The sequence below is a fragment of the Diprion similis genome, chromosome 3, assembly GCF_021155765.1.
Source record: "Diprion similis isolate iyDipSimi1 chromosome 3, iyDipSimi1.1, whole genome shotgun sequence".
Classification (NCBI taxonomy): Eukaryota; Metazoa; Arthropoda; class Insecta; order Hymenoptera; family Diprionidae; genus Diprion; species Diprion similis.
The window spans coordinates 1,578,255-1,604,485 of NC_060107.1; the positions used below are offsets into that span (position 1 = coordinate 1,578,255).

Consider the following 26,231-nt stretch of genomic DNA (forward strand, 5'->3'; position numbering starts at 1 on the left):
TTCGTTCGTTCGTTGGTTCGGAATTTGCGCGCGGTTCGTGTTGCCTGCCCACGCACTCACGGTATATTAATAAGCGAGGCTCTAGTTGTTCGAGAAACGGCGAAACGAATGGCCTGACCTCGACCTGAACTACTCACGTCCTCCGATACCACCACCACCACCACCACCACCACCACCAAGAGGCGGGGGTTTGCAGGGCGTCGATGAATGTTAACGTGTTTCGAATTCCTAATCCATGAGAAACTCGTGTTCCGGAAGTTCAGAAAGTACCCACCACAACCTCTCTGGTCTGTTTCCAATTTTTTAAACGGTCACATCAACATCGAATCTACTAGGTATCTAGACGTTTTTCTTCTTCAATTTGGGGCGTTCCAATCGGGCGTCGCGACGCTACGACGAGCCGAAGCTGATGCTGCATTACGGTGGGGGCGAACGAAGAGGAGGATGAGGATGAGGATGAGGATGAGGGGGGAAGGGGGGAGTGGGGGGGGGGGGGGGGGCTCGCGAGTTAGGAATAGAATATCGGCGAGGAACCGAGGACAGAGGAGGAACTCCCGTCCATCCCCAAGCCCACGCAGCGGCGCACCGGCGCGACGGAGTCCAGTTCGTACGCGAGTTGGCATCAAGTGCGCATCTGTCTTATAATATGAGATCACCTGGTGTCGAAGGAAACACCTTCGTCGTGGATTAGAAACTTGCAGACAATAATTTACGCTGTTACGGAGAATTAAATTTGTTATATTATTTACTATCGATGTACTAATTCGTTTTCTTTAATTAACGTGTCGATATGGTATATATATGTATATAGATCACATGCTGCAGAGGTGGTATCGTGTTGCAGGTTATGAATGTCGCGTTTTTTTCCACAATTCTCGCAATCTCAAAATTATTAACAATCAAATTATTTCGGGAGTGGTCTAAAAGTGTGATGATAAGCTTATACACTTGTTAGTTCCTCCTACTTATGCGGGCATTTTGTTCTTCTTCTTTGGTGTTTCGGTGCAGCCGGAATCCAGAAATAACGTCTCGCAACACCGAGTTACGTTGTAACGCTCACGAACTCTGACTTCACGATTTTGCTGCTTATGGTTGGCTCGTTCCTACGTGGGGAATCGGTTAATAATTGTCGTTGTAGATGATGATAATGATTATTATTATTATGCACCTTCATAATTCAGTTCTCCAATAAAATCCTACAACGTGAGATGCAGCGACGACACGCTTACGGGGGTGTCACCCCAGTTAACCTTTAATCAACCCTAAACTCTTCAAACTAAATTGCTGATCCCTGTGTCACATATCACTCGCGATGAAAACTACGGCTACACATGGCGGCCACGTCTATTATGTGCTCAAGATACCCAAGGGGTGGGACGAACACGACAACAGGTAGATATTATTACACCGAGGAATGCAGTCTTGCAGAGTAGGAACCTTTAGGTTCTCTCTTCTTTCCTTCTATCACTCGTCACGCGAGTTCATATGCATATAAACGGGTTCATATGCACTTCTGGATGGTCTGATCTACGAAGAAGTAATAAAAACCGATGTCTTCGCAATTCGGGTATATTATGGAGGAGGACATTAATGTTATTGTAAAATGACGTTCGTAGGATAGTCAGAATCACTGATTATCGTTTAATGACTTTTTAATGATTTTATACTTTCAAATCGAACGTGCAGGCTGAAGTTGGTAACGTTAGCGTATCGAAACGTTAAGATAAAAATTGATATTATTCACCATTAGAATAGCTCGATAAGTTGAATTTACAAGATCTGTATTTGTTTCACGTTTTATTAACGGTTTCATAAATTTCAGCTAATCCTCTAAAAGTTCAAATGTATGTAACGGGTTTTTCTAAAGATGCATCATTAAAATAACGTTCCAAACTTCAGTCTGATCAAACCCAACCGATTTCATGCGTCATATGTTCGTTCGTCATGCAACCTGCAGTTTTAAAAATCAAACATCAAATCGAAGTTTAAATACTGCTTCTTTAGCGCCGGAGAATCATCTGATACGCAATTCTGTCTTTTTGGTATTAGTGCAGACAAGACTTCAAACTTCATTTTTTTTACATTCCCGGCTGTTAGCACCGGTCTCAATTTCTTGCTAACAGCAAGAGCCCGTTTTCCTCTTGGCTGACTAGAATAAGCGCTTTTTAACGACCTTTTTTTGGCACAAAGTGTTGAATCGTTGTAGATACCAGCTGCGGGCAGTTGCGATGCAACTAGTGTTTGGCTCGACGTTCGAATCCCGTTTTTGACAGATATGTACTCAAATCGGTTGATCGTTTCAAAAATTTCACTTACGAAACGACTTTGCTAAAAATTGGCAAATCAGAAAGAGAGGTAGACCGTGATCTGACCGTGTACATAAAAAATTTTAAAACGCAACTGCAAACGAGGTGATGAGACGAGAGGCGGGAATACCGTTAAAAACAAAAACAAACAACAAAGACAGAAAAAAGAAAGAATGAAAAAAACAACAACTTTGCCACAAGATGTTGATATCCAGGGATTGAGTTACAATCGCGATGCGTGCTGGAAGCTTTGCCAGTTGGATACAGTCCAATTTAACCGCGTGGCGTAACACTTTCGTAACATTATGAAGATACTTTATATTAGCCAGTCGCTCCACGGCTGACCGTCGGATAATCCATGACAAATGTTGATCGAAGATCAACTATAACGAACTATAACTTAAAATCCTTGCAAAACTATATAATATGTCGAAAAGAAATAATATAAATCCGAGTAAAAACAGTTCAAGTTTCTTCTTTCAGAAAAAAAAAAAAGAAGAAAAAAATACAAAATAATATAAAATAAAATGAAGAGATCCAAGCGCGAATTTGCAACCTGACGTGTACAGTTCGGCATAGCATCGTCGGCGTCCCCTCGGTTTCTCCAATTAACGCGCAACGAGCCAATTAAACCTTGGACTACGATCAATGGAGAGAACGATGGGCGCGTCGCTATTGCACCAGGCGAATAATTTTTCTGTGCAATTTTGTATAGCATATAATTTTCGATTTTGTGTCTTCCAGCACCGACAGCGGTTGGGACAACCCTTTCAGGCCGGACGGCGACCTCTCGAGGGAGGCCGACGAGATCGTCGAGCTCATAAAAGGCGGCAAACCGATCACTCCGACTCCTGGACAAAACGCACCCGCACTTCCTGGAGCCGAGGTCACGACCCCTGTTTCGACGGTTGCCCCGGCTGCCAACGGTGATCTCGACTCCGGTGCGAATACGATCCTGAACTCGACCGTCGCCAATCAACAAACCTCGCCGAGGCTCAATCAGGGGAACGGAAATGCTGCCCATGTCACGCCGAATAAGGGATCTGCTCCGAACTCGAACAATCAGAATGCCGCACACAAGAAGGTATCTTTTTTTCCGTAGTATCTTTTTCCCTTTCTTTTTTTGCAAACTAAAACATATTTCAAATATAGGTACTTATTTACTATTAAACTGATTATTTATAACATGAATAATAATTATTTAATAAATTGTTTATGTTTAAATTGATGAATAATTAATGGTATTCGTTATTTATAACAATAATGTAAGTGTAACAATATGTATCTAATATTAAATCGCTTCGGCGTCTTTTTTTAACCCGTTTTCAATTAACATTAACCATTCCTGCAGCGCTTCGATATATGCCATCTTTCGAACGGTTTTACAGTTAATTGGTCAACCGTCGTTTTCGAAAATTCAAAACTGAAATTGGAACGCTCAGAATGAAGGATGTGTGTGGGCTGGTTTATGTCAAGGAAATTTCTGCAGAATGTTGAAGCTGTTTTTTAGAAAATTGATTACAGTTGGATTTTGGAATCATGTTTTTGAGCTAGTGATTAAAATTATGGAAATTCAATGATGCCGATTGAATATTCTCTTTTTGATAGATTGGAAATCGTGCACGCGATGAAGATATCGAACTGGTTTAAGGGGATCGGGTATAGATACTTGAAAAAAAAAATTCACAGAGTTCAAAATCGACTCATTTCTTAATCAAAGTTCGTTACAAATGAAAAAAAGATTTTTAAAAACAATAAAAATTGTATCGTAAGCATTTTTTTACACCGATGGCTCTATTTATCCTTTCGAACGTGTAAGATTTGAAAAAAAAAACATATTTTCACCAAGTTATTTGCAAAATGGTGAAAAGTTTTTTTTGTTAACTACTCGCATGATTTTTTTGTATTCGAAGGATATGAAATATCGGAAGGATGAATCGACCCATCGATGTAGAAAAATCCTTACGATGATCAAGCATTTTTCCTCAAGCAAAAATAAATAAAAAAAATGTTTTCGGTATAAAATGAACTTAATTTGATTAGGAAATAGATCGATTTTGGACTGTGTTAATTTTTTTTTTTTTTTCAACAATCCATTGCAGTATAACTGCTTTCCGTATAACGGAGTTCTGTATTGCAAATTGCATAAATATTTACTGCAAAATCAATGTGCAACTAAATCAACTGATATTTGTATAGGTGGCGACAAGCGTCAACGCGGCGACGGTTGAGGTGGGTCGAGTTACGGCCCAGGGTCCCGGGGATGCGTCGCAGGTCGAGCATGTCACCCTGAAGAAGAAACCCAAGTGTAAATGCTGCGTGCTGCAGTAGGAAGGAGGAGGAGGAGGAGGATAAGGATGAAGGATGAAGGATGAAGGATGATGGATGAAGGGAGAGAAGAGTTACATACGGCCAACGACGACGACGACGACGACGAAGACGACGAAGACGATGACGAGGATGAGGAAAGAGGCGAATACCTCGATGGAACTCGATTCGATACTGACTCACGTCTGGCTCGACTATTTTCTGGATATCTCTCTCTGTATCTCGACACCGACACACCGATATTGTTACACGTATATCCACCTACCTGCAGATGAGGAGGCTCGGTACACGCCGACCTTTCCCGCATCGTCTCGTCTCTCATGCGCGGGCAACCCTCTTCGATCGATCTCTCTCGACTTCGATATATGCTTTACATAATATACATGAATATATACCTGTATATACTATACTACTTTAACAAGGAATGTGGAAGAATAGTTTTACGTTTGCTATATTTGGGAAAAACGTTCGCGTGTTGAAGAAAGAAAGAACTAAGCCCGGATCTCTGTTATAATTTGAAATTTATAAATTTTTGTTTTTTCAATTCATAATCATCACGGAATGCAGTATCTTTTCCAACAAAATCATCGGTTCTGTAAAATAATATTAACATTGATAATTATAATTGTCAAAGTTCTGTATAATTTTCAATGCTCCATCCCACGTCTATGCGTAACTTTTTATAAACAACTCCGGTTTGTGGATAAAAATCAAAAGAGAAGGAAAAAATCGTCACGCAGTCTTTGTAACGCGGTAATACGGTGGAAAGAGATTTAAGGTGAACCGAATCGGAGTTCATATCTTACAGAAGTCACGATCCTTCATTATCCTCTGAATTCAAGCAATACTATGTGTAAAAAGTTGCAATTTATAAGATTGAATCGCAGAAATTTGTTATTTATCCACGCGGTGGAAACGTTTTGAAGTAAACTCGTAGTGTTATACGTATAGGTATGCATAATGCATAAGTTGATTACCGATTCTTTGATAATTGGATTAAACAATGAAATCAGGACAGGTCACTGTATCCGCTATTGTGGAATTCGCAATGGCGACAGGCTTGACGACTCGTCGTCAATGTAATCGAATTACGATAATGGCAATGAAGAAAAACCTCTCTGTGTAATTCAATCCCAGCATCGTTTTGACCGGTCTGTGTTGACGTAGTTTAAAAATAATCCAATTACGCCATACAAATAGAGGAAAGTGAGCGAACGAGCGAGAGAGAAAGAGAGAAACAGAAAGAGAGAGAGAGATGATTCGAATAATTCAATCAATTTACTCAGAATTTTCGATATACAACAATCCTCGAAAAAATTCCTGACGTGCGTGACAACGAGTATTTGTTGTATTCGGGTTCCGGGATGCGTTAAAAGGACCAAAGTTTTACATTAAAGGTCTGTCGAATTTCGTTAAACAATCGAAAACGATTAGCAGACATATCCTGCTCGAAATTCCGTATCGTATATAGTTATTGATCGCGACAAGTAAATATAGTCGTTGAGAAAAATAATTTAAACGGAAAAGAAAAGAGTTTTTATGCGCCAAGTTGATAATCGTCGTCAAGTTACGGGCCTTTTTAATTCAATTTCGACAAATCATCAGTACACGAGCTTCGCACAAGCGAAGCTGTGAACCGATGGACTATAGATACAAAAATAGAGATATATAAAAAGTCGGAAAAAAAATTTATTCGCAGGCAGAACTGCTGACACGCTGCATATCCTATTAATTGTATACACACTTATATACTTTAAGTTTATGACAAATGTTTGTTTATTATTATTATTACTACTATTATTATTATTATTATTATTATCATTATTGTTAATGAATCTATTATAATTATTATACAATAACGAGTCTATTTACAATACCGTTTAAATTTTCTTATTTTTCTTTCATACCTTTCCCATGTCGCGCATTACGTTTGCATTACGTTATTATTATATATATATATATACATATATAGACATAGATATCATGTCATACATATTTACAACTACGATATGTACAATCGTGAATTATTATTTTGTTTTCTGCTTTTTTTTTACCGCTTTGCCAAGGTCTCGATGAATTTACAAGAGAGATTATGAGAATTTTTATCGTGCGTAATTTCAAGATTATTGCGCCGAATATTTTCTGCCAAGTACAAACCGAGTACCGTGTGTTTGGTATTTTTCTTTCTATTCCCCGAATTATACGTATACACAAATTTTAATTTCTTACTATTTTATTATTTATTTTATTAATCAGCCAGTAATCGTGTAAAGAAACAATAAGCATCGGATCATCTAGAATCTAAATATCCACTAGAAGTAATATTTAAGATTCTGCGCTTTATCGTGATATTATCTAATATTATATACAATATACATATACATAGGTAATATAATGAAAAAAAAAAAAAAAAAAAAAAAAAAAAACAAACAAACAACAAGGCAGCGTGATATTTATTTTCTTCTTATCGTTGAAACTCGATATGTATATGATACGGGCCAGAAGAAATGCGAATACAAGAGAAAAGGATAAGTGAAACGAAAATTGAAAAGATGGTCGTGCAGGTGCGGGTATATACGGGAGTTATCGCAAAATTGACATACGCTACGATAATAATAATAATATAAATAATAATTATTATTATTATTCGTAACAATAATTCGGACGGGAAAAAGACAAGAGAGACGCGACGATTGCAACGGGAAGCAAAGAGTCGAAAAATAAGGAGGAAAAAAAAATTTCGAATCGAAAGTGATGAAACTGACGAAAATATGAAAAAAGGAATATATATATATACAAAATAATATATGTATATATATATATATATATATATATTAAATACAATAAATTGTAGATACAGAGTGGTAGCTACAGCTTTTATGCTTATATAACTACTGAATAAAAATTTTCATATTAATATAAGTGAATATTATATTTCCTAGGTATATTTTGTTATTACTATTATTATTATTATTATTATTAATAATAATATTATTATTATTATCATGAGAAGAATAATTGTACCTAAATTAAAACTGCAGCTGCACTGCAGTAGTCGACGGTGAACATAAAAGTATGTTTTTGTGGCGATTAATTTTTACGAATAATCATTAATTGTACATGTAGAGAGTATGATAATATAAGTACTCGTGCGTCTAGTGCATGTGTATTTTTATGTATATACTTATATACATATATAAATATATGTATATATATCTTCGTTTTTTTTTTATTCCGTTTTTACCATCCACACAAATTTTATGTGAAATTAACGTAGTAAAAATTCAGCGTATGAAAACCTTTTACATTACTATTATTATTATTATTATTATTATTATTATTGTTGTTGTTGTTATTATTATTTGTAAATAATTATAAATGTATAAATAAATACACATAGTATATACGTATATTACATACATTAATTCGGTTCTGTTTTTTGTTTCTGTTTTTAGTCCGTGCACTAATAACAATGATAATAGTAATAATAATAACAATAATAATAATAATAATAATAATAAGAAAAACAATGATTAACTTTATTTTTATTATTATTATTATACGTCTATGCAATTATCGATACTGCTGCCCATGCACAAATTATTGTTAAACGAAGGCATATTGAATGCATAATATGTGTACATATTATTATACCTCGGATGCGATTAAATTATTATTAAAGACGCAAGAAGATTCTTAAACAAAAAAAAAAAAAAAAAATATTAACAATCGCTTTGTTTCAATTGCATTTCATGTAACATGTGTACATGTATACGTGCATCGGTATACATATACGGTATATATGTAGCTATTGTACGACTGCATGTCTTAGATACACTATATATATATATATATATATATATATATATATATATATATATATATATATATATATTTATTTTTATTGTATAATGCAGAGTATGAGAACAAAATGTTTTGTTTTCCGTGTTCATCTTTATCATTATTATTATTTATTTTCTCACATAATTCTTTCATCATTTCTCTACTGTAGGAAAAAAAAAAAGAAAATTGTTATACAAATATTCAAACGATATACACCACGCAGATTATTCTTTTTCAAATTTCTTTCTGTTTTTCATCTGTTATAAATGTTATATCGAATAAAGTATACAAATTATTTAAGTATTTACACACGATATTCTATATATTACACTTCTATGCAGTCCTCGATTTATTCGCTCGTATTGAAAAATAGATGAATGGATAAAATCTCGGAGTAACTTATAACGTCCTACAACGAGTGTTTTGTCAAGTGTGTTATTAATTAAGGCCGTTCTTTTTCAGCAATAATTTTCCCGCATGCGATTTTCGAACCGATAGTGATTTTTTTCAGTGTCTTAAACCTGAAAATAAATCTGTTAATGATATATAACTAATACGATATAGATACTTTAGATACGTAACGTTCGGGGCTAAGAATTTCAGTCGACAATTTAGGTGCAAAGCGTTTGATATTCAACAGGAAAAAACGAAGGAGAAAAATATTAATTTTTACTAAAAAAATTCTGCAGCCATGGATTACTGCGTGAATTGTTACGGGTACCTGTAACATTTTTTTTATTTATTTTTTTTTAATACCCAAGGATCCTGATTTGAATATTGTGATTGGTAATTGACAAATTCACACGTGCATCACGTGAGAAAATTGATTACGATTGAATACAAATAAAAAATGTGCGAAATCGTTACAGCAAACTGAAACACCGCGTATATCATTTCTTTATTTTCCTTTTTGTCGTGTTATTCGGCTCATATCTAAATTACTTTACCAAGTATTAATTCATGGGAAAGGAGAATCACAAACCTTACGAAATTCGGAGTTTAATATGCTGCACGCGGGCTTCGTACTAAATTAAAACGAAATTAAAAAAAAAATAATACTAATAAATCAATTTAAAATCAACGACGTGTATAGTTAACTTTGAGAAATGACTAATGAAAAATTTTGTAAAAAATTTATTTTCGAGTCAGTTAAATATAATGTGAACAACTGAACATGTATATGAAAATAATCAACTACATAAGGAGTACGTAAAATCAAATTAATAATCGAATGAATATATGTATTATAATAGAAAGTTTAGTACCCTCTGCACGCTATACGTTACATCCATACATATATATATATATATATTATATATACAGTACTTGCTGTGCCATACAGTCGATCAAGCTGGACTCGCATATTCATCATTGATTAAATTGATCGATACATATAAATATATATATATACATATATATACCTATGTATATATATATATTTATATTTGTGTACGTACAATACAATATTTTTAATATATATTGATTGTATTATATTATATAATAACGCGTATATAGTTTTTGTTACATCCTGATTAGATGGTATAAGATTTGATAAGGGGAGGGAGGAGGGGGCGGGGGGGGGGGGGGTGATAGAAGGTAAAAATGAATATAAAAGAAGAAGAAGAAGAGAAAACACAAAAAAATTAAACGTACCTGCGTTAATGCGATGGGAATAATATTAATAATATAATTTGTCAAATTAGCCATCAACTCGTAAAACGATATATTTGTGTTATATCTACCACTTAGGATATTAATTAATTCAATATCTACGTGATTGGTTTTACAAATATGATTCCTTGATTCCAAACGGCGTGCTAAAAGCCCAGCTTAAAAGCGCGCGTGTTTTTATTCCATAATGATTGTAAATTATATTGATTTTACACGCCCACGTGACATTCGTAACATATAGTACACTTTAAATCATCATACCGTTTTGTAATTCGATGGTAAATATTTAATTGAATGTTAGTTAATTTTAAAGCATGACGATATATAATATTATATAGGTATATTTTCGTGATAATAACGACGCTGACGACGACGATGCAGATGATGATGATGATGATAATGATGATAGTAATAATATTATTAATAATAGTAATAGTCATGGTCATGAAAATATTTCGAAAATACATTCCCGTATTATTATTATTATTATTATTATATACGAATATTATTTAGGTATGTAAAATATGCGAACACACGTGTAACAATAGTAGATATTATATCACACGCCATAGGCACGAATTTCTTCCAACTGCGTCCAAACCACAATACTAATAATAATAACTGTTGAACCTGCTGAGCTTTAGAGATATATTAAAAAGAAGAAGAAAAAAAAAAAAAGAAAAACCCCCAAAAGAAGAACAAAAAGAAATAACAATAATGAAATCATTAAATGTCTCGTTAAATTTTACGTCTTTGATTAAAACCAAATCCGTAATCCTCTTGAATTTCAATCATCCATGCATTATTATGTATATATATATATATATATATATATATACCCGTGCATGCAGTATGACTTAAGAGATGTGCGAAAAATGGCATAAATGAATTTAATAAGCGAACGTCAGCGAGGAAAAATGAGGCTCGTTATGCAAACTTTCAAATTTACGGCACAACGTTAGATTTTAACAGTTTATCATAACATTCAAGTATTACGTCTGACTGACGATGAGTTATTCAATGCTTATATTGGGGACGCGGGAGTGTAATTGAACGTAGGTATACATGCAGCGTGGAAGATTTAACCTGTAATAGAAACCTGAGACCAATAATTATATCGGCAAACTAAAGTACATATACATATATATATATATATATATATATATATATATATATATATATATATACACATATACAATTCGCCGCTTCTCGAATGGCTGTTCTAAAAAAGAAATTTCAACGCGAAACCGATATACTCGTAGATATGTAGATGTTCTCTGAAATGTTCTAATGAATGTTGTGCAACACGTTAGGCTGTCGCCGAATTCTCTAACACTGCTTGCCCTCCTACGCCTATTTCAAATTAGGTAAATGCATATCGTACATTGCGCGATTCTGCTCGAAACGCAATGACAAATAATTTGAATAACAATGTGTCAATTCTGTACAGATAATGATTTCTCGATTTTTATACGGTAAATTGAAATGCAAAAAAAAATAAAAATTATGCGAAATGAATATTAAGAAAGTAGCGAAGATCACAGACATTCGAGTGTATGCAAATATTTTTTTCTTTCTCTTTTTAAGGAGAGAATGCCGGAAATTCATCACACGAATGACTGCGGCACATCGAATTTTTCTCAATTGCCTGCAGTTGAAATCACTGAAATTCGGTAATAGTTAATGACAGGTTGATAAGTAAGTTGACTAAGTATCTGGTTATATGCGTATTATATGTGAGGCAGGCTTGTAACACACGTACTATATACCTATATTTATGCATCTTGTTCGCACATCCATAAACCGCGGGTCTTCTACCAGCTCTTATACCGTAGATTGCAATACCAAACCCGGCAAGGCTGCAGAATGGCTTGAAGCATCACACGTGTTTACTCGATCTTCAATGGCCAATGCTTACAATGACATCAGAATTCGGAACTCCCAAGGTATTCGCACCTGTTTATCAATCCCTCCCCCCTCCTTCTCGTAGGATTCAATTACACGGTACACGATAGTCGGAAATGCCTCGTGAGCTGCCGTAATTACACAGGAAGTCACGATAGGAATCAAGGATTGTAATGCGGGTGAATTTTCATCATTCTTAAGTGGAAATAATCTGTATTTGGTATGTGGAAAAAGGATGAATTACTAACGAGTTTACCGTTTGAATTCAGACCTCCTCGGTATTTTTGATTAATTTTTTTCCACGTGGTTTTAATACCCAACATTTTCTCGTGGCATATCACCAACTCTCTTTGATGCTTTGCGGGAGAGACTTGAAAGATGGTATGAACGATAACCACGCATATGTATGTCCCGAGATAGATTCTTGCCCTGAAAAGGTCCGTTACTCGATGACAACGACGGTGACCTTTGCGCGTTGCTCGATGCACTAGAGACGATAAATAAGAAACGTCAAACGAAGAAAACTGATCGGGTGTTGTAGGTGTGGAAAAGTCAAGGAACGACTCCCCGTTGATTCTTAATTGGCAATTGTGTAGAGACGCAGATGGTTCTGCACCGGCACAATACGACGTACTACAAACCACCATGAATAAAGGGAGTAAAATGTTCAACACTAATGAACAAACCAAATTCTGCAGACTTGCGAGAGAATCTGCGAATGGAGACCAAAATTTCGATTCGAAGATATTATATTGCGTCGAAAAATATTGACCATATGTAACCTTATATTCGAAGGGTTCACAGTGGCCAGTGTGGCATAATTCGGAATACTTCACTCAGGCTACAAACGATGAAACTGTAATATTTACACAACACTCTAAATCTCGACAGCTGCAGATGGAGGAGATCCTTCACGGATTCGTGCGGGCGGTCTACATCCACACGCATTCATATTTAATTCTTGCCTTTTCTTTCTCACATTCTACGCAATTCTTTCGACTCAACGATACCATCGAAAGACAGTCTTTCTGTCGGTGAACTTTTATTTTTCAAAGTTCGCTGCGGGGTAAATTTCGCATGTATTTATGAGTTTGAAACAAATAACGAGATGGACGTTAATCAGAAGAATTACAGCCACATATCACGTAATTGAAAGTGATTAAGTCCAAAGTATAATAGTAATAATAATAATAATCATTGATCGTAAAGGGATCAAGGGAGGGATAATGTGAGCGCTGCGGAGAAAGAGGATTTTACAAGTACATTCGAGGACTGAAACCGAAGAGGTTTCTTTCCCAATCTGGATGAGGCCGCGAAGAGATGCGAATTGACCGATTTTGGTTTTGAGTGTAGAAAAAAAATGTCAGTACAGATGGAGAAAGAGGAGGAAGACGTTCATTGAGACCTTTCGCAAGGTGCGTTTGTTGAGACTTTACTATATGGGTACACCTGGAAAGCAAAACTTGGGAAGGGGAAGGGACTTGTACCGTGGACAGTGGACACCTATATAAGACTCAATAATCGCACACCGTGTCGTCTTCATCTCGCTCTCAACTCGCGGATCGTCCAAACGGCGCCCGTTTCGGACTATGAGTTTGCAATCGGGTAGTTTACAATATTTTCGATACGTCAGATACATCGGTGCTTCGTGGTGAATTTCTTGATACTAATTAATTAATCCAGTCTAAAATTTAACCAGTGACATACGATTCGACTTCTGGTACTCAAAACGGAATATCGCAAATCAGCTCAGGGTCCCAAGGATGAATCGCCACGCGGTACGTTAATTTCGTAAAGATGCTAAACGAACGATCAAAATGGAAAAGCTCATCTTCCAAAAGAAAGTAGCTTACGATTAGCTGAATATCTGGTAAAGAAATTGAAATCCTTCTCCGAAGTCAATATGGCTGCCGATGCCGCGCTTCGAGTTGAATTTTGGTTCTAAAATCATTACTGGCAAACGTTATTTATCGAGCAGCATTAGACACCAAACTAGATGATGGCGAGAACAGTTTAGCAATTACTTTGTCTGCGATCTAAGCGTTGAAACTGTGTATTCAGCTTGCGTAATTGCCTCTCACGTAGCCCCCGTGGTTCACACTTCTAAGGGGCGAAAAAAAAACTTCTGAAGCAAATGTTCTTAAACTCGTCAATGCCTACTTTCTAATCTTCTTGTGCGATCATTTTGACGCAGAGTTACGTGAGGTCAGAAAAAACTGCGTCGCTTCAGGTGCTAATTAAAAATGAAACCAATAATAATATATACTTGTCATATGTATACTCGTAACCGTCCAGACCCTCAAGTTTTGAACGATGTACATACGTATATCAGAAATACACAGAAAAATCAACGTTCTTATACAAGTCGTGAATGCGAAATGACCCATTCCCAGCGAATGTCAGGTATAGGTGATCATGCTCCATTGCGACCGACAGTGTAAACCATTGTCCTTTCGGTCGGACACGTGCGTCACAAAGATACACTTGATCATGCATGCTTGGTATGCTTTTACTTGACACTGCAGGATCTCATACGACACGAGATCGCCAGCTTCTGATTACATAAGTCGTAAGGTAACTCACATATTGTCCCACCGTACGTGTAGCATTCGTATAATACATACACGCCGACGGTGGTAGAGGCCTTTCATTTTCCATAGATAAGACAGTTTGCCAATGCGTTGAATAAGACGAGCACCTCTATACTTCGGTTCGATTAAATGCCTGCACTCGCGAACTCCGCGGTTATAACTTGTTGATGAAATCAATTCTCCCACATCTCGTACCTACCGCATAGCTGTCCCAAGCAAGAGCCGCATGTATGCTCTAATGCTAGATTGTGCAACCCTGAATCCGCGCGACAAACACCATCAAATACCAAGAAGGCCGCGTGTTAGTCTTTTAACTTCTACACCTGCTAGAGGATGAATGAATTACAGATAACGGAATGTAATCCTTCATCGAAGCTTTTAAAGTGGACGTTGGAAAATAATGTCTGAACTAACGCGTTCTTTTCATCACCGTCCCCGCTTTAACGCTGATGATAATGAATAGCGTTATTCACAGCGCGTTAAAATTATTCATAAATCGTCATTCGACGAGTTGCCAAATCGCGGAAAGACCATCCGGTGCTAACACCTTTTTAAAATACAGTGAATATTACGCGCCCCCGCCTGGTAGCCCCGGGGCATGCGCGTAGGCGAAGAAGAAGAATCCACTACACCAATTAGGCATCTTTACAAGGAGGCGAGAAATTTCGTATGAAATAAATTAGAATATTTTTCTTCCATTACCGGTCAATTAAGGCTGCATCACCGATCGCCCGGCTCTTGCTGCTCGTCGGTTGTCTCCTCTCGAGGACGGGGTTGTTCTCGACGGCCGAGAAACTCTCGCCGAATGTTCACGCCCCGCTTTTCGCCCAAGGGGCTGGTGGATTCAGATTGGAACCACCGCGTGAAGGTCCCGTAAAAACATACGCCGAAATACTGAAGCAAACAAATCATCCGAACTTGGGGGACGGCGAGTACTCGTTCAGCTTCGAAACCGCCGACGGAGTCCAGCGCGAGGAGGTCGGAAAGCTGAAAAAAGTCGGTGACGAACTCGTCACCGTAGTTCAGGGCCGCTACTCGTATTCCAGTCCTGAAGGCCTTGCCATCGACGTCAGGTAAGTGATTCGATTCATGTATCGATAGAAATTCACACAATACACATTTCATACATTGCATTCCATTATTTTTCCTACCCATTTTTCTTACCCCCAATTTGCGCACTTGCATTGCAGGTACACCGCGGACGAGAACGGAGCGCGATCGAGTTTCACGTTTGGAACGGACCCGGGGCGATGGAAACAGTCGTTGGCGCTTCCCGGGTTACCGGGGTCGGAACGAGCGCTTGGGGACAAGGGAAAGTTGGCGGATAAAGGATACCTGCCGCCATCTTCAGCTAAGGTTCAGACCAAGGATTACTTGCCGCCACCAACTTCGCCTCCGGCGGCTAAAGCTAGTAACGAATACCTGCCGCCGTCAACCCGGTGATTTCCTCACAGAATCACAGTTCGACACTTTAAAGTACAAAGAGGACTATTATCGAAGCTACAACGTCGTCTCTACAATCCTTTTCTAAAGATATTTTACCAAGATTATGATTTCCTATTGGAACGATTAACTTTCTCTTTCTACTGCAATGTATCACTTCTGTAAATACATATTACTCACAATATTTAAAAAAAATAATAACATTCTTCAATACGGCTTATTGGCAGTGACTGAAACGACAATTATCAATCATTCAATTTATTAATCATGCAGTTTCTTACATAGATATATATACACAAATAATTAGTAAGATAAAACATCAGTGGATAATCATACTATAGACCCAATAGAAACATTTCACATAGTCTTTGTGTTACTGGTGTAAGTTATCTATTAGCCACCGATTTTATACATATTTCTTCGTCACATTATGCAAATTAATAATGAGGGTAATTGTAAGACACTTTTCCACAAAGTGCGTTTGTCTGAAAATGTATTACATACTATATTTACACCATCGCGGACTATTGAGGTGATACGGGACGAGATTTGTATGGTTAAAAATATGTTGAAACTGTTTAGGAGTAGCTAACACAAGAAATACCGGTAATATGAATGTAAAGTGAATGAGGAGCACTTTACACGGATATAATACAAGGATATATATATATATATATAACCACTCAAGTTTCGCTCACTGAAATCAGAGGAATGGAAACAGCGCCGATTACGTTCCTCGGTATGTTGTGTAACCGAAGGGACTGATCAAGAGAGGCACGTGGTAGTGTTCAGTGGGGTTTTTGACATCGAAAACGATCTCGATGAAGGGATACATGGTGTCGATTCTCCGGAGTGTGAAGTACTTGTCGACGTCGAAGTGAAGCTTGTAACGGCCGGCTGTGAAGCTGTACTTCGAAATATCTACAAGGTCAGCGCACCGACCGTCCACCGACGTGTTGCTGCGAAAACGAACGAAGTATTGAAGTAATGCAAGAAGATTGTACAGTGATATCGTATTTGAACTTAATTTCGCATTTCTCACCTCTCATTCACAAACGTCCAGCGGCCGTCCATCAGTTTGTAGAGACTTATCTGCAATCCGCCGACCGGTAGGCCCTTGCTGGTGTCCAATACGTGGGTTGATATGCACGGTTTTTTAGTTTGCACCAACGGAGTCACAGGCTTCAGTATGATGTGCTGGAATAATTAGCACATTTCTGATATTGCTGATTACAATCGCAGTACTAAATTTATGCGCCAATACCGAGATTCGAAGTGATAAATGATGAATACTTCAACAAAGAGTGATTATTTAATTATTACGAGTACAACCTGGTCACAGACCGCTTCATCCGCGCCCCGATTTTCTTCGCTCATGATCATGCGGTTTATATGTTAGGACGACCTTTCAATCGACTTACACGAATGATCAACCAGCCGCTACTGTATCTCGGCCTGGTATTCAATGCATCGGAATATCAGAATCGTAGAGACTCGGTCATAGGTCGGTAATCATCACGCTATCTATCTCCTCATAACGACAAAGGTCATTACCCTCATGTATGGCCGCATGTTGCGATAAGAATTGAAAGTAACATTAAGTATTGTACGGTTGGTTACACGCCGATCAACTACTATCGCTGTTTATTTCCAGATACCAGGGACCGAGACCTATTTCGGAATTGTTTAATTTTTGGTATTGAATTTCCCGGTTCAAAAAACATTAAATACTTTCAGGAAATCACGGGTCAAGATGTGGAAAGAACCACTTCATTGTAACTTGATAGATTTTGAACGAGGTAAGAGTTTGGATGACAAACATATGATAAACTTTTTGTTGTTAGTAACGGAAAATCAACTTCATTCCAATCCACGACGCCAAATGTGTTTCGGGAATTGCTATACCAAACATAATGAGTAATGTCCAAACTTATATCCCCTTCACAAAAATAGAAGGTCAAAAATCTCCAATTTGCCAGAGGAACGGAGAAGTCTAAGAAGTAACTCACTTTCTTAGGGCCGGTCTGAGTACCGCCTGATACGGAACTCGTTGCAGGCGTGGATGGAGCGGAATTTTGCTGCTGTTCTCCGATTTTAATCTGCCCGACGGAATCCGTCGCTCGTTTTTTTTTATCACCAACAACGACGGCCGACGCCTGCCCTTTGGCAGTGCTTATTACGTAGCGAGATCCGGCAGCGTAGGACGTCGACGTTGAAGTGTCCAGAATCACCGTCTTCACGCCGGGAGTGAGTGTCACCGTCTTTTTCGACGGTGGCATCGCCGTGCCGCTGCTGACGGAGGCTCCGGATTCGGAGATTGTCACCGCAGCCGATGATTTTGTCATACACTCTTTGCGCACCGACAAAGCTGGAGGCGAGGTGGTAGCCAAATTTTGCTCTGATTCGTCACTTTCAACGTCACTCCAATCGCCAGCCTGTTCAATTAAGGGATGACCGCAATGGTTGTGGTTTCATTACGAATTATAGGTGGTGCAACGAGTTCGAAAAATATAAGTTACTTCTTGGGGGCTTAACTCCTAGCAACGGTGTTCAACGATATACAATAGTTGAAAAAGTATTTCATAAGGGGATTCTGTCGAACTTTGAGTAACGAACGTAATTAGTAAGTGAATAATTTTCTCACCAGTGATGATTTAGAGCTTGAAATGTTTTCCAAGTGATCATTATGTGGATTTTCAGCGTCGTGATCGTTCTCTTTGTTCTGATCATGGACATAGTCAGTTGAATCATTGTTTCCTGCCAAAGGTTCTACGGTCATATCATCTCCGTCACGATGGTTTCTATTAGATCGGGCTGAAATGATGCGTGATTCAATCTCCTCGGCACATGGATCTGTTGACTCAACAACCATTTCCAACTCGACGTTAATTGGTTCTCCGTTCTCGTCTAGGAACTCGCCGTGCACGTGAGCCATGGCCTCTGCAAGGGCGTCAGGGCGACTGTTGTCCTGTGAAAAAGGTAACTGGATTGTTAGGAAACTACACTTGCGAAATACTCTTGAATTCAGTGCGTTTAGGATAAGACTCACTTGTGCTTCCATTTTCATTTTCTTAGGTGGCAATTGTTTCTCGTCTTCATCCGCTTCCCCGTGGTCCACTTCCGTATCTGTGTTCTTTGGGTCGAGTTCGGTCATTTCCAGATCATCGTCGAGCCGTTCAATGACATACTCTATATCATCATCATCATCCTCTGTTTTTTCTTCCTCTACTTTGAATTCTCTATCATGCTGTCAACAGACATATCAAATGATAGTAAAACGTTAATAAATTCTGACAACTGCTGTTCAGCATCTGATGAATATCTTCAAAAATCAACGCCTAACCCTAAGCTAAAGATAATTGCTGCTAATTGAGTAAAACATTTCTGCATGTGTTATAAAAAAAAAGAGTGAGGAGAATCTATCGCTTATACAAAAGTAGCTGAGAGTTAAAATTCCAGAGTGAAGAATTCTTATCTAGTGGCTGAGGAAGGTCTCATGTACCTCATAAGCTTGGCGAGAGTGTTTTTTTTGGAGCCGGACCCTGGATGCAGAGTTCTTTAATTTTGCAGTCCCGTCTTTAGCCATTGCTTCTTTCTGGTACACCATAGCACCTCTCTGATGTTTCATGGTACAGGTATGCTTCAGCAATGATAGGCGATGAGCATGAAGATTCTTTTTGCAATATGTGCAATATGCCCGGGTGGGTTGATCTGGTACAGCCGTCAACCACCCTAAAGATCAAATAAAACAAAATTATAGGTACAAGTAACATTCGTAGTGAGGATACATCTGACATATTGAGAATTTCATTGGTCGGAGGATGAAATTATTGGTGTAACAGAATTAATTTTGACCTGATTTAGTTTATTTACATTTTGATTAAAAGATAAAGTAATGATAACCGGTCTTCACAGTGTAGAAAAAGGAAATTCTGAGAAGAGAAAAATATTTCATCTCATGTCTCTCATTCATTGTTCATCCACAGAAGTCTAATTAAAAGGATAAGACTGTAAAAAGAAACAGAAGAGCTGAAAACAATCGTAGCAAAAAACAAGAAACGCATCGTTTATAGTCTCGAGTCTGTGCGCCGGATATCGTTGCTGCGCTGTGGATCATTTGAAATGGGTGAAAAATGGTGTGAGAACTTCGTTGATCCGTTTCTTATTTGCTCTCTCATGATTAGATCCGGCGAAGTTTCGAACACAGCCAATACGGGCTTGGGGTAGGAGGGGGCTAGACGATGTAACTAGAATATGATGTATCTACAAGGAGTGCGGGGAGTACAGAGCGACCTGCAACGAGAGGATGGATCGTTCGTACCTTCGAAGTCGGGCATCAGTTCCCATGCTTTTCTGTATCGTTGAGTGTAGACGCGAGTCTTGGCGTGACTGATTTTACCCGTCGGCGTGAGCTGCAGGTGCAGTATGTCCTCGGTTTGCCCCGATCCCGGTTTTTCATTCTTGACGATTCGGCTGAGTTCGAAACTGCCCCGATTCATTCTTCGCAAAATACCCAAAATCGTAAAACGAAATAACTAAAAACTCTGGTTAGGTTGAGACACGATAGTACACCGTCGTCGCCTAGTCCCGGACCCAACTCCCTAGCGCATCGCAATGGCGGTCGGCGTACCCACTGCAACGGGAATATGATTGAAGGTCAACAAAATGGCCGACGTAAGTATCCAAGCGACTTCGCGCGCAGCGTCGCCACGCGGCAAATTGCCGCGCAACTCCAATAACCCAGCGAGGAGCTTGAAGTAGGCAACATCAGGGTTGCCAACCTTGAAACAAAATTTCTTTAGATCTAAAGAAATTAGAATCCGTTTAAATAAAACGGAAAGATCGTTTCCTTATTAGGAAATATTGTCGTTAAGGCCGGAATTGGGAGAAAATCTAAATATCTTTGACAGCATCTCAATTTAAGACTGATAGCTTATAAATATGGTGGAACTGACACAATTGCAAGGTTCTTGAGAAAATATACACCAAATGGATAGCATCTGCAATTTTCAAACACATTTATTTGACAAGTTCGTAGTCATAAATATTAAAAATAAAAACACATTATATAAGCAACAGTTATTAACATCTTTATACTTACACTATCTGTGTTATCTCGTTCGGTAATTATTATTATATATCTCTAGGAAAATTCTCTATGTTATGAAGTGAAAAAATGACATATATATTATGTATACCTGTATTTATTGAATTTCAATACCGTCAAACATTACTCTTGAAAATGAAAAATATGAAGAATTATTGTACCGCCGTTTGAATAAGAAATCTAAATAATTGGTTTGGGCACCATTTAATAAAATATTCGTCCGATAGGTTGGTAAGGTTGGCCCACATTTGTGTTTTTCATGGCCCCGATTAAGTAGTGTCCTCTGACACGGAATAGATTTTTGGAACTAATTTTCTCGGTACCCTGACAGGTAGTAAAATACGTGTCGATAATCTAGTAAACTTTGCCACATCCCAGCATCACAAAAGATTATTGTCTTGCAGTAAATTTTGAGTGTACAAGGTCTATCAATTATTCATTCATGCTGCAGTGATATATTTTTTTAATGTTTGCGATTTGTTCAGTTTTCACCATCACAATGGGACTTTGTGTGGTGAATGTGCTCTGCCTTACCGACTGCTTTGATGATGCTAAATGCGACAAAGGATTAGTATAGTTATCGACACGCATTTTATTACTTTTCAGGCACTTTCAAAATTACTCCCAAAAACCTATTTCGTGTTAAATGGTGCTACTACATCGGGGACATCAAAAATACGACCGTAGACTCCCAAGGCTCCTATCCGGTCTCAGCGGTCGATAAATCAAATCGTGAGTGTTTCATACGTTCGATGTATTTGCAGGAAACTCGCGATACATTGCAATTTTCATTGCACTGAAATGTTTTTCTTTAATAATCAATAACGGATTTCGCATTCACTAATTTTTTTTTTAAATATACTACACTACGGAAATTATACATACTTATAATGTCCGCGGTTTATTAAATTTTATGGTATACCTGACCTACTGCCGCAGGGTGTGGAGGAAACAAAAACAAAGAATGAAAAGGGAAAGGAAATGAAGGGCTATTTGCTAAACGTTGCGTAATTGAAAAAATTTATGTTGCAAATTAGGGAACGTGTTTACAAAAAGAAGAATTGGATGGAACAAGCAATTGTGGGCCGTAAACCATCGGTCAAAGCACAATACGCGGCATAATATATAAGAGAGGGCAAAAATAGTAACAAGTGGCCTCCTCTACCCTGCACACGGCATGAATATCAGGAAATCCTTGCCATCCCCTTACACAGAGACAGCAGGCGTGAACACACACACTTAATGGCCACGTGCATGTAAGCAGGTACAGGTCTCGTCGATGCACCGGCCGCATACAGGCAGCCGGCAAAAAACGGCCTACAACCGACCGTTAGAACCATTCGAAACGGTCCCAACGGGGAGTCCTGCCCCCCCCCCCCCCCCCCCCCCCCCCTTCTGAACCTGCTCGCCGGGCTCGAGTCTTCGCATTAATGCGGCGAAGAAACATTACAAAGTTGATGCTGACGGCGGTGGTGTGTTGAATCTGGGAGTCGTGGAACAACGGCGTGTGTTGTAGAGCCATGCGATAACGAAGAGGCACTGTTCCGCTAACGAAGCGTAATCCGTCGTCCCGAGCTCAACGATAAGCAGTGCACATAATCCCACCCAATTGCAGCAAAGTGTCGGAAATGCAGCGGTGCACCTAAAGGGGCGGGAGGAGCAGAGCTTGGGAATTCCGAGGGAATCACGTCTTATTGTTAGTGGAAGTTGGAACAATGGGGCTGCATGGACTCGAGGCGCATGCAGCAACTGTTGGATTTACAGGACCGCGAGTAAAGTGCAACGACGACTAGCCGCAGAATTATAACCGAAATGTACCCGGTTGGGATAAAGTTTGAATCTGAAACGAAATAATGGAATTAGTAACGGTCAGCCTGGGGAATGAGCGGGCGGAATTAGAGAGTCGGAAAATGTATCGCGTAGAAACGTTCATCATACCGAAAGGAAATAAGGTGTTTTGCTCTACGAAGGAACTCGACTTGGAATCTCACGGCGACGAGGAGTGGAAATTAAAGGAGCAGCAGTTGTCAGGGATTGAGGGAAAGGGGACGGCCAGCATTCCAGACGTCCCGCCGCAATCAAGGAATCCCAAAGACGGCTCGGAATTCGATCTTCAAAACTCGCGGGAAAATGTTGCGGGCTTCAATCCATCCGATGACGGTGGGAGGATGGGCGATGAAAACGCAGTAGCGAATCTCAAGAAATCCCTTTGCTGCGGCGGTGATTCTCATTCGGTGGAGGGATCGGAACGAGCCGCGAACGACTTCAAAGGGTCTGACGAGGACGAGTTTGACCCTTTTCTCGGAATGAAATGTCTAGATTTCGCCGAGGAAGAGCCGAGGAACATTGAGCGCTCCCGGTCTTACGACTTCCTGCCGTCCCTGCGAAACGGTTCGGATCTCAAGTCGATAAAGGAATCGAGCTGCGAGACGTCGCAACCGGGTTACGGAAGCTGCGAGGATCTTTGCCACCACGGGAACAAAAATGGATGCACTGTGGCAGCGCAGAGTCCGAACAAGGTCAGCGAGGTCATCTTCAAGGAGAACTGGATGCAGAGGCTTGAGCTACTGCGGCGGCGAGTGTCGCTCATCAGGGAGAAGGAGGTCATGCTTCAGGAGCGCGAAAGGTTGCTGCTCAAGAAGGAAAAAGAACTCAGGATCCTCGAGCGGCTCGTGAAAGAGAAAATCCAGCGCGCCGATTTGTACCTGAAGCGGTGCACGGCCAGGACTTGCCACAGCCTCGAGGACGACGAACTGGACTCGAGACCCTCGCCGCCGCCGTACCCTGACAGACGAAGGACCCCCGATGAAAACGAGGCGCACCCGGTCGTGGATAATCGCGAAACTGGCTCAAGGACCTCCAGTCGTTCCAATCGATCGAAAGGATCCAGCAGTAACTCTGCGCGTTCGGAACCCTCGGTGAGCATCGGACATCAGGAGGCCAGCAGGAGTTTGGTCTCGACGATGAACGCCGGGTTCAACGGCAATCCAAGCTCCGAAGTGGATCGCTGCCGGTCGAAGTGGAGCGCCTATGCAAGCTGGCGGTGCCGCGCGAAGCCGAAAGTCTGTTACGACGACCTGGACTCGACACTTTCCGCCGACGTTGGCGACTCCTCATTTGCTGTTACCTCGAAGAAGCTGGACCCCCGTCTCGTCCGCAGACCGCGAGGATTCGCGAGATCCGCGAGTGAACGGGGGCCGAAGAGCCCGCGGCCCCGAAGCCTCGACCTGGATGCCGACCGGCTGGAGTTTGAGAGCGGAAAAGTGCTGCGGAAGATGAGCGAGAATATATCCGCCGTTGCACTGAGCCAGGGCACGAGGTTCCAGGATTACGGATCGATTGATAGGATGCAAAAGCTACCCGGCGATTCGACGACGGATGTCGCAGTGCTCAGATTCGATAATAAGGCTAACTGCGGCGGGCAGGATCAGATCAAGTCACGGACTAAGGAGAAGACCAGCTTCTGGAACGAGGAAGCGAGCGACTGGCTGCGGAAGAAGAGGCAAGCTTACAATTTGGCCACGAAGAGAATGGCGAACAGAGATTTCGAGAACGATAAAGAGAACTTTGGGAAACCCCTGGCAAATAAAGAAAAGCCCGAGAAAATTCAGAAGCCGAAAAACGATAAGGGGAAAAAATTCACCATATTTCGCTAGTCGACATTCGACAATTGCGTGCAAATCGTTTTAAAAAGGGTGTTAACGGACCGAGTATTAAACGTTACTTACTACCGACGAATGGGGACGAAGTATTTTGATATGAATAGTGCACACAACTTGATAAAAATAATATGGACAGCTTGTTTATTTAATGGGTAAACGATGTTATTTATGTATGATCTGCGTTTCATTGAGAGAAAGACCCGAAATGAGATATATAAACATGTTTCTAAAAATATTAATGGTAACTCGCATTTTATAAAAATTTGATATTCTATATACACAAAGGTGAAATAAAGCTGTTAGATAAAATTCCTCTGCTACGAGAATCGAGTACCGATATTTTACTTCCATTCATAACTAATTCAGGTGATTAGATGTAAAAAAAAAAAAACTTATGAAAATGTCGTTTCATTATCTCCGCTTTTTCTCTTTATTACAATAAATCATCATGCTACGGTAACCAGTATACTTATATTTCAATTCACGGCCATGATGGAGGTTCGCCAGGTGCAAGGGTTCTCCCATAGAGCGCAGATTTATCTCTGAAGCGTGTCATTCTTAAGGTTTCCTGACGGTCGATCCAGGCACCGAAGGCATACCCAGTTAAGGGAACAACCATCAGAAACATTTCACGGGTAAATCCTAGGATAGCCATTTTAGTTCTTTGTCTGTATTACTGTAGCTTCTCGCTTTCAAGTGCCGCCAGACGTTCTTTCTCGGCAATCTTCCACTTCCTGGTGTGATTCCAATCCAAGTATATTGATGACGTTGCAATACTTGGAAAGATGACGACAACTGCGTAACGACTTATTATTTTACCGATAGATATTTTACCAGTCGCTGCCATCAATCTGAAAAACATCATTAGCATGGATTAGCACAGTTTCTGGTTTCAGGTTAGTTTAGGTCAAGTCAAATTCTAATTTTTTTTATGCGTTATGTAACATCTCGCAAGTATTAAACCAGTTGCAAAAAAAAAAGGCAAAATGATTTGAACTCGTTCGTGTGATTACACGGATCTTGCGCATAATTTCGTTGCCTGTATAGCTTAGAGACATCTTTCTATAAGGCCGAAAATTGAATAGCAAAGTTGTCTAGAAGAATTTGGTTTAGGTTAACAGCTGAGATGCAGGATTCATAAAGAAATCGGAAACGACAGTGTGTATAATATCCCAGGATTTACATAAACTTAAGTGATTGTCTTCGACGATTTTATTTGTCTTGTTTTTAATGTAAGACTGACAATTTAGACTGACGAAGTTTACCTTCAAACTCATATCCCGATGAAAATTAAGACTGCACGTCGGAGCTTTGTACGTTTTCTTTAGTTTTTTTTGGTCGATTTACTATCTCGACGTAACAGCTAACAGTATCG

The 26,231-nt window shown here is 39.4% G+C and overlaps 4 protein-coding genes and 1 long non-coding RNA gene across 7 annotated transcripts in view; 3 read left to right on the forward strand and 2 right to left on the reverse strand.

Moving 5' to 3' along the window:
• Positions 1 to 5,214, forward strand: part of LOC124404420 — a 46,078-nt gene extending 40,864 nt beyond the window's left edge. Inside the window, exons 5-7 of one of the 3 annotated variants that reach the window (XM_046878526.1) lie at positions 3,051 to 3,390; positions 4,506 to 4,646; positions 4,690 to 5,214. In XM_046878526.1, coding sequence (XP_046734482.1) covers positions 3,051 to 3,390; positions 4,506 to 4,637 — 472 coding nt within the window. In that variant the 3' untranslated portion in view covers positions 4,638 to 4,646; positions 4,690 to 5,214. Of the gene's footprint in view, positions 1 to 3,050; positions 3,391 to 4,505; positions 4,659 to 4,689 lie in introns of all 3 variants that reach the window. The other 2 variants (XM_046878524.1, XM_046878525.1) reach the window with 2 other exon arrangements.
• Positions 5,215 to 5,526: 312 nt separating this feature from the next.
• Positions 5,527 to 11,130, forward strand: LOC124404424. The gene is made up of 3 exons (XR_006929007.1): positions 5,527 to 6,745; positions 8,560 to 8,567; positions 11,121 to 11,130. It is a non-coding gene; the product is annotated as an uncharacterized LOC124404424 (long non-coding RNA).
• Positions 11,131 to 13,588: 2,458 nt separating this feature from the next.
• On the forward strand, positions 13,589 to 16,577 carry LOC124404421. The gene is made up of 3 exons (XM_046878528.1): positions 13,589 to 13,831; positions 15,359 to 15,717; positions 15,835 to 16,577. Exons 1-3 carry the CDS (start codon positions 13,817 to 13,819, stop codon positions 16,085 to 16,087), a joined length of 627 nt encoding a protein of 208 aa, XP_046734484.1. The 5' UTR covers positions 13,589 to 13,816; the 3' UTR covers positions 16,088 to 16,577.
• A 135-nt stretch (positions 16,578 to 16,712) lies between these two features.
• LOC124404416 lies at positions 16,713 to 20,790 on the reverse strand. Its single transcript, XM_046878521.1, has 7 exons — positions 20,409 to 20,790; positions 19,590 to 19,819; positions 19,137 to 19,334; positions 18,732 to 19,055; positions 18,097 to 18,522; positions 17,130 to 17,284; positions 16,713 to 17,046 (listed from the first exon to the last, which is right to left on the reverse strand). The coding sequence occupies exons 1-7, from the start codon at positions 20,584 to 20,586 to the stop codon at positions 16,815 to 16,817; spliced, it is 1,743 nt and encodes a 580-aa protein (XP_046734477.1). The 5' UTR covers positions 20,587 to 20,790; the 3' UTR covers positions 16,713 to 16,814.
• A 4,469-nt stretch (positions 20,791 to 25,259) lies between these two features.
• On the reverse strand, positions 25,260 to 25,652 carry LOC124404423 (NADH dehydrogenase [ubiquinone] 1 beta subcomplex subunit 1). Its single transcript, XM_046878530.1, has one exon. The coding sequence runs from the start codon at positions 25,509 to 25,511 to the stop codon at positions 25,338 to 25,340; it is 174 nt and encodes a 57-aa protein (XP_046734486.1). The 5' UTR covers positions 25,512 to 25,652; the 3' UTR covers positions 25,260 to 25,337.
• Positions 25,653 to 26,231: the final 579 nt, after the last annotated feature.